Source organism: Thalia democratica, chromosome 4 (genome assembly GCF_965202585.1).
Source record: "Thalia democratica chromosome 4, ktThaDemo2.hap1.1, whole genome shotgun sequence".
Lineage (NCBI taxonomy): Eukaryota > Metazoa > Chordata > Thaliacea > Salpida > Salpidae > Thalia > Thalia democratica.
Window position 1 is genome coordinate 24,753,948 of NC_139168.1, and position 8,045 is coordinate 24,761,992.

General features: G+C 36.5%; 3 protein-coding genes across 3 annotated transcripts; all 3 read left to right on the plus strand.

Annotated features, from left to right (window-relative positions):
* The first annotated feature begins 614 nt into the window (after positions 1–614).
* LOC145834728 (serine hydroxymethyltransferase, cytosolic-like) lies at positions 615–2,476 on the plus strand. The gene has a single exon (XM_082942233.1). The coding sequence runs from the start codon at positions 644–646 to the stop codon at positions 2,069–2,071; it is 1,428 nt and encodes a 475-aa protein (XP_082798359.1). The 5' UTR covers positions 615–643; the 3' UTR covers positions 2,072–2,476.
* A 670-nt stretch (positions 2,477–3,146) lies between these two features.
* On the plus strand, positions 3,147–4,033 carry LOC145834736 (uncharacterized). The gene has a single exon (XM_082942241.1). The coding sequence runs from the start codon at positions 3,157–3,159 to the stop codon at positions 3,661–3,663; it is 507 nt and encodes a 168-aa protein (XP_082798367.1). The 5' UTR covers positions 3,147–3,156; the 3' UTR covers positions 3,664–4,033.
* Positions 4,034–4,040: 7 nt separating this feature from the next.
* LOC145834729 (target of rapamycin complex 2 subunit MAPKAP1-like) lies at positions 4,041–5,823 on the plus strand. The gene has a single exon (XM_082942234.1). The coding sequence runs from the start codon at positions 4,056–4,058 to the stop codon at positions 5,199–5,201; it is 1,146 nt and encodes a 381-aa protein (XP_082798360.1). The 5' UTR covers positions 4,041–4,055; the 3' UTR covers positions 5,202–5,823.
* Positions 5,824–8,045: the final 2,222 nt, after the last annotated feature.

The window sequence follows — 8,045 nt, forward strand, 5'->3', positions numbered from 1 at the left end:
TTCCTTATGGGAGGCGCAAACTAAAACAACAAATAACTAGAAATCACTAAAAATCTATCTTCTCCTAAGTTTTTTGAGATAACTACCTCAAATTTTCAGGAAGTGTTCCTTGCAGTATTTAGAAAATTCTGTCAGAAGGAATTTAAAAAAAATATCAAAAAAAATTTTATAATAAAAAAACAAAAAAAAAACTGTTTTTTTTGTTTATTTTTTATATAATTTTATTATTTTTAATTTTTTTAAAAATTCCTTCTGACAGAATTTTCTAAATATATCAAGGAACACTTCCTGAAAGTTTGAGGTAGTTATCTCAAAAAACGTAGGAGAAGATAGATTTTTAGTGAAATAGTCTATTTTTGCGGTTTTAGTTTGCGCCTCCCATAGGGAACCTTTTGTCGGCTCCGACTTTGACTGGCTATATCTCTAAAATTGTTTTGAATTTTTTAAATCTGTAAAAAGCATCTTGTAGCTTAGTAAAAACTATATAAATCAAGATCAAAAACCAAAAAAGGGTGTTTACCCCCCCTATGCCCTTAGCCCTTAAACTTTGCTTTTAAGTTTTGTATGAAAATATAATTGATAAAATTTAATGTTTTGTGAAATTAACAGAAATTTCTTGTTAAGAAGCTGTTGTTTTAATGCAATGGATATAGCAGGTGGTGACAGTAAAATAAACAAGCACGATGTTCTTCAAGAACCGCTGGAATCAAATGACCCAGAAATTTTTCAAATAATAAAAGAAGAAAAGAAGCGGCAGGTAGAAGGTCTTGAGCTGATTGCTTCTGAAAACTTCACCAGCCGAGCAGTGCTTGAAACTCTGGGCTCCTGCCTGCACAACAAGTACTCTGAAGGCTACCCAGGCGTCAGGTACTACGGAGGTACAGAATGTATTGACAAAATGGAAATTTTGTGTAGGAAAAGAGCGCTGGACGTTTACAAGTTGGAAGAAGAAAAGTGGGGTGTCAATGTGCAGCCATACTCGGGGTCGCCTGCCAACTTTGCAGTATACACTGCTGTTGTTCAACCTCACGGCAGAATAATGGGTCTGGACCTGCCAGACGGCGGCCACTTGACGCATGGGTTTTTCACAGACAAAAAGAAGATATCAGCAACTTCAATATTTTTTGAGTCCATGCCTTACAAAGTAGATCCGGCCACAGGCCTGATTGATTATGAGAAGCTGGAAGAAACTGCTGTGCTTTTCAAACCAAAGCTGCTGATTGCAGGTGTCAGCTGTTATGCAAGAGTGTTGGACTACAAGAAGTTTAGGAAGATTGCAGACAAGTGTGGAGCATACTTAATGGCGGACATGGCTCACATTTCTGGTTTGGTTGCTGCTGGCATAATTGATTCTCCATTCCAGTACTGTGACATTGTCACCACAACCACCCACAAAACCTTGCGTGGACCAAGAGCTGGTATGATATTCTTCAGGAAGGGAGTTCGTTTTGAAGCAACAAATGGCAAGCCTGAAGTGAAGTTCAATTTGGAGAAGCCAATCAACGAGGCTCTTTTTCCTGGGTTGCAAGGTGGGCCCCACAACCACGCCATTGCAGCAATTGCAGTTGCTCTGAAGCAGGCCAAGTCACCAGACTTTGTAGTCTACCAAAAGCAAGTGGTTAGGAATGCGGCCGTTCTCTGTGATGAGCTTTCAAGCAGAGGGTACGACCTTGTCACCGGTGGCACGGACATCCACTTGCTGCTGGTCAACCTCAAAAACAAGGGTACTGACGGCAACCGGGCTGACAAAGTGCTGGAGGCAATAGGAGTTGCCTGCAACAAGAACACCTGTCCCGGAGACAAGTCTGCTCTGAGGCCGAGCGGGCTAAGGTTTGGCTCGCCAGCCCTGACTTCCAGGGGCTTCACTGAAAATGACTTCAGGAAGGTTGCAGAGTTTATTGATGAAGGTGTCAAGTTGACTTGTGAAATACAAAATATGCTGCCTGACAAGGCGTCTTTTAAGGTTTTCAAAGAGTGCTTGTACGGTGATAAAGACATTGTTGAAAGAGTTGCTGAATTGAAATCTCAAGTTGCCAAGTTTGCATCCAAGTTTCCCATGCCTGGTATTTGAAACACTAAAAAAAACTAATTAATCACTTTAAATACTTGTAATTGAGTTGATAAGTTGATAATTTAAAAGCTTTCTTCAATAACTGGAGTTCCTAAACTGCTAATCATAATATTATGTTTAATTAAATAATTTTTAACACTAGCTTGCACTTATTAGTCTAATCATAATAGTATAAAATGAGTATATAAACCTACTTTTTCATTGTGAACTGTTATAATTTTCAGTTTGTTTTAAAGATTTTAACTAACTTCAATTGTCAATAATCTTACACATTTGATTAGGTTAAAGTCTTACCATATTGTAGTTAGAGTTTATGCCAGAGCCTTTTAAATTACGCTGCTTCTTAATTTTAAAAGCTACCTAATAATTCTTATAATGTTCTAATGGATATTATAGTAGAGTTATTATAATCAAGTTAATAAAGAAACTAAGATTTTTTTTTTTTCAAAACTTAAAGTAGTTTATATTTAAGAAGTAGATTGATTATGTCTTTTTATTCTTAAATAATATTATTTATGAACTGTTTTAAAGCTTTTTAGTCTGTAGTAACTACTTAAAAGTTTTTCAGTTATTTGACTCAGTTGTAAATAAGTCACTTTTTAATCTTAGTTAAATTTTGATTAATTTGTAAATACGTTTGTTCTGATTTTAATTTTTTAAAGCCTAATCCCAATTTTTCTATAAAATATTTAAATACGATTTGAGTTAGTTTTTCTTCCAAAATCTTTTTAATTTGAAGTTATCAAGTATGTATCATTAACCCTTGAGTTTTAAACTACCGATTCATTGTAGTTACAAAATGTAGTTAGCAATACTTAATGGTGATTTAATCAATTAGGTTGGGGAAATTAATTTTTACAGCTTAATCAAAATACTATATTTATAACATAAGTATATATAACAGAATATTATGTATATATATATATATATATATAACCAAAAATAAATTAATTTGGTGTTAAAGTTCCTTTCGATTCAGGTGTCATTTATTATCATATAATTCTATGCGTGCTGTGACCAACGCAATGTGCCAAAGTTTATTTATAAAAATAAATTTTATTTTAATTGCAGACTTCTAAATAAAAATGCCGTACGACAAGAGCAAGCGGGGCAACAAGGGCAAGTCGAGGAGGTTCACCTCGCCGGAGGAAATCGAGGCGCAGAACAAGGAGTACCGCGAGAAGAAGCAGATCGAGTCGAGCTCCGAGGAAGAGAGCTCCTCAGAGGAGGAGGAGCAGGCTCAGAGGACGAACAACCCGAACGCGCAGCAGCAGCGCAACAAGAAGCTCAACACGCTGACGACGCTGGAGGGAGGGCAGAACCAGCCGTTGAGCAGGAGGCAGCGGGAGGAGATACAGAAGGCGGAGGCGAAGCGGAGGTACGAGAAGCTGCACGCGGAGGGGAAGACGGACGAGGCGAGGGCGGATTTGGCCAGGCTGGCCATAATCAGGAAGGAGAGGGCGGTGGCGGCCGAGAGGAAGCGCGTGGAGAAGGAGGAAGCGGAGAAGAGGGCGAAGGCGAAGAAGGAGGCGGCTTTGAACGCCACAAGGTCCGGACCGGGCGCCAGAAGGGCCAGGAACAAGAAGAAGTAGAATTGATTTGGGGACTTTTGACTTTTCTGTTGTTTTTCGTGTTATAACTAGAGAACTCTTTTGTGGTGTTTTTAAATTTAGGAATATTATAAGTTTTATAAAAAAATATTTATTTTTTTACTCTTTGTTTTCGTATGATTATATTATATATATTTTTGAAACAAATGTATGTGTAATTTGTCTAAAGGTTAAAGATTAAACTAAAACTGTTGTTTTTTGTAACTTTTAAATTATTACTTCGTCCATTCTTTTAAATTTTATTAGCCTAAAATGTAAAATTTAATAAAATACTTGTAAATTCTTTTTCTAAACTCTTAAAGGTAAAAAACGAGATCAAGTTTCTAACTAACACGACGCTTAACATTTTCCACAGCAATTTAAATAATGCGTTGATGGCCAACTTGGACGAGAGCGTCGAGTGGATGCTGGTTCACGCGCGGCAGGCCTTCATCACTTCGGACGACACGGGAACCTGCGAGACGTGCATCCGCGACTCGGACCACATGACTCTGAACGAGCACATCAGGAGGAGGAAGGAGGCGGAAAGGGAGCGGGGCAGGAAGTTCGACCAGTTCACCTACAGCTCCTCGCCGCCCGTCAGGCTGCAGATGGACGTGGCGGGGAGCAGGAGGTCGGAGACGGCGGTGAAGCTGGAGCGGATCAGGAAGGAGGACAAGCTGGGGAAGAGGTACCCGGAGAAGGCGTTCCCGCAACAGGTGGTGGTGGCGGGGAAGGCGAGCGAGGAGAAGGTGAGGGAGCAGAGGAGCGAGTGGGAGGGGCTGGAAAGAAAGGTGGAGGAGGCAGAAGAAGTAGAAAAGAAACAAAAGAAGCCTTCGATGATCGCCAAGTTGTTGAAAAGAAAAACCGACGGCTTCTTCTGCCAGAACCCCTTCGAAAGATACCTGCGTTTTGAGGGAAGTCCCCAGGATGGAAAGCCCAAAAGCTTCCAGGTGTTCGTGCATACTAGGGCCGGAAGGAACAAACCTCCTGTGGGTCCCATAAGAGTGGACGTGCAGAGGGAGGCGCGGATCGAGGACGTGTGCGGGCTGGCGCTGTGCAAGTACGTGGCGAGGAAGCTGCAGCCACAGCTCAAGTACAAGGACAGCGGCCGGTACGTGGCCTTCCTGTGCGAGGACGACGACGGCGAGGTGATGAGCGACTTCCCGATGATCCACGGCAGCGAGCAGGCGACCAGGATCGGGTTCGGCACGCTGGCGGTGTGCGAGGACAACCTGTACGACGAGGGGAGCGGCAGCGCGAGCGGGCGGACCTACCCGGTGACCGTGAGCCGCGTGGGAGGGGCCGCGGTGACGGTGCGGGTGAGGAGCGTGGGGACGAGGATGAGGGACGTTTTGCGGTTGGCGCTGGCGGAGGTGCACCCTCATCGTGCGAGAGGGGAGGAAGGGAGGTACGTGCTGCAGTGGATGAACAGGAGGAACGAGGAGGGGGAGTGGAAGGAGGTTGACCCGAACCAGACGCTGAAGAGCACCGAGACCTTCAACTTCTTCCTCATCAGGAAGCACTCGTCCAGGGTTTGACTTTTGATCAATTTGGGAGAATTGTGTTGCGATCGAGCTTGCCGGAAGGAACATTAGGAAATTGACTTTTAGGTATAAACTTTTTCTTATCTCAAGTATAATTAATTTTTAATCTTATGAAACGCTGTATCATACTGTAGTATGTGTGTTAGTTTTTATATTTAATAACAATTTTTTAAAGTCTCTTTAACTTTCGTAAAATCTACTATCTATTTTATTTACTTTTTTAATCAAAATTGCCTACGTACCTCCCATTCCTCGATATTTTAATTGTTTTTTATCAGAAAACTTACATCAATTAAGTTTTAATTGTGCTGGGAATCATTGACTGCTGTTTTCACTTTTTTTAAAGATTAAAATCTACTTCATGTCTAGTTAATGAAAATCGTATTGATAGATACAGTTTAAAAGACATTTTTTATGTATTTAAATGCACTGATATTCGTAAAATGTTCAAGCTTTATAGTTAATAATAAATACTTAAGCTTAATCATTTGTTCTCCTGATTGCTTAAATATTATATGGTTTTTATACTGATTTCCACTTAAATTAACAGTGAGTATAATACGGATAATTTGCTCTTTTTTTTTTTGCTTTTAGAAAACATGTTTTATTCTTTTAACTGCAGCTTTAACCTTTTAAAGAGTGCTATTTTTTTTATTATCTTTTGTTTGATATCGTTTACTTATTATTAAACCATGAAAATTACGAGAGTTTTTTTAATTCTTGTTAGGTAATATGTCAAAAAAATATACAAAAATCCCTAAATCGAATATTTGAGCAAGGTCAGTAAAATTTCATCAATCATAAATAGCATCATCGCACTATTGATTATTTCGATTTTGCATTTATGTAATTTTAAAAGGGCTTAAGTAAATTTTCATTCGATTACAATTTAAGTCGTAGTTAAAAGATTAAGTCGTCAAATCTTAAATGATTATTTAAGTGAGAACTATATAAGATTACTCTGCAGAAAAAACGCTTGTTATTGTGGCCTGTAAAAGAATAAAACAAATCTAATGGAGTCCCAAATTTTTCATATACTAACTAATCACAGAAAAACGGACAAAATTTTGAACTAATTAGCTAATAAAATATTTCTTGCATCATTTACTTAAAAAATTATAATTGTCTAAATATTTGTGCCTTAAGAGTATGCCAACTGATCTCAAGTTTTATCAGGAATAAAATACCAACATCTTAATTGTATCATTATGAGCTAATTATGGGATATAAAGTTTGCAACTATGTTTACACATCCTCATAAAATTTAATTAAAATTGTAAGTGCACTTTTGGTTTTCTCAATTTCACACATTTAATTTTGCAAATGCGAAAGTTAAGGATTTGTGATTGAGTTAATAATTGTTAAGATTAGGATGTTACTATTAAGTATTTAATTTCAAGCCATAAACAATCAAATACAAACAAAAATCTTGAAACACTGGAAAAACCTGGGATTTGAGAAATTTTGAAAAAAGCATGTAAAAGGGTTGAGCTTTGAACAGAAATCACTATAAACCTGGAGTTTTAAGCAATTTTTACATGTAAAGCAATGAAATTTCGATTTGACTCAAAAATAATATTATATGAAGGTATTTTTTTAATAATAAAAATTTTTAGATAAAAAATACATTTAAGTAGCTTTACTGTATCTTTTTAATGCTTTTTACGACAGTTTTTAACCTTAAAACATTTTATACAAAACATAGACCTAAAAACTTGTACTTTTGAAAACCTGTTAGAAATTCAGAAAACCTTGGAGAAATTTGTCAAAAACCAGTATGCAACCCTGTAAATATTAAAGTGACAATTTATATATGACAGGTGAAACTGTTCTTTTAGTTATTGTGAACTATAAATCGATAGTCAATAAAATTTTTTTAAAGGGACCGAATCACTATTTATACTTATTTCATATTAGTCGTAGTTCTTTTTACAATAGTTTTTTATACTTAAGGAGATACTAAGACTTAAAGAAAAACCATTCAACTATTATTTAATTACATACAATTTAAAGTTAGCAGCTTATTAGTTTGTTGTTAAGTTTCAAAAAAAAGAGTTAAATGTTTAATAAAATGAGTTGTAACTTTTCAGCTAGTTGGAGTTTTTGTAATTATATGCTTATAGTGTACTAATTTCTTCATTCTAAAATATACAATTTGAAAGTTTATTTGATTTTTTACTCGTAGAGTTGTTCAAAGAAACACACTGACTACTTTAATCTGTATATACAAATTTGAAAGCAAAATTTGCATTAAGTTTCAAACGGTTTTGATATGTCCCAAAAAGTAGAGGATTTTATAGTTGTAATTTTTTTTTTGATCCTGTAGGATTTGAAAAAACAGCGTTCGTTTAACTTTAATTTTCAAATTTATGTAACTTTAATACAGAGTAATAAATAATATTTATAGCTTCTTGGTAATTCTAGTACTATATTATACTGATTGTGAGTTTTTCCATTTAACAACAAAATACTTGCAGTCACATTTTGTTCAATCTTGGTCCTGGACAAGACGTTAAAAGGTATCCGTGGTGTGCGACTCGATAACCGAAAGGTTTTTTGTGCACCAGGTCCTAGGACCAATAAATATTTTTTGTCGTTCAATAAACTAGTAAATATATTAAAGTAGGTGTAAAGTTATCAAAAAATGGAAAGCTGTAAATTTGTACGACTTTGTTTCATTTATAAGCTGTAATTAAAACATTTAAATACAGATTTACTATTTACTGTCCAAACGCTTAAGATGAGTTAGTTGAGATTGTTGAATCAGTATTAAGTTTTTAAAAAATTAAGGAATACAAATATGTAACTATGTTAAGCTATGTTATTCAGGACGGTAAA

Bases quoted from the DNA above. Each gene is read 5' to 3' on its own strand.
- LOC145834729 (XM_082942234.1), top strand. From the start codon at position 4,056: ATGGCCAACTTGGACGAGAGCGTCGAGTGGATGCTGGTTCACGCGCGG.
- LOC145834736 (XM_082942241.1), top strand. From the start codon at position 3,157: ATGCCGTACGACAAGAGCAAGCGGGGCAACAAGGGCAAGTCGAGGAGG.
- LOC145834728 (XM_082942233.1), top strand. From the start codon at position 644: ATGGATATAGCAGGTGGTGACAGTAAAATAAACAAGCACGATGTTCTT.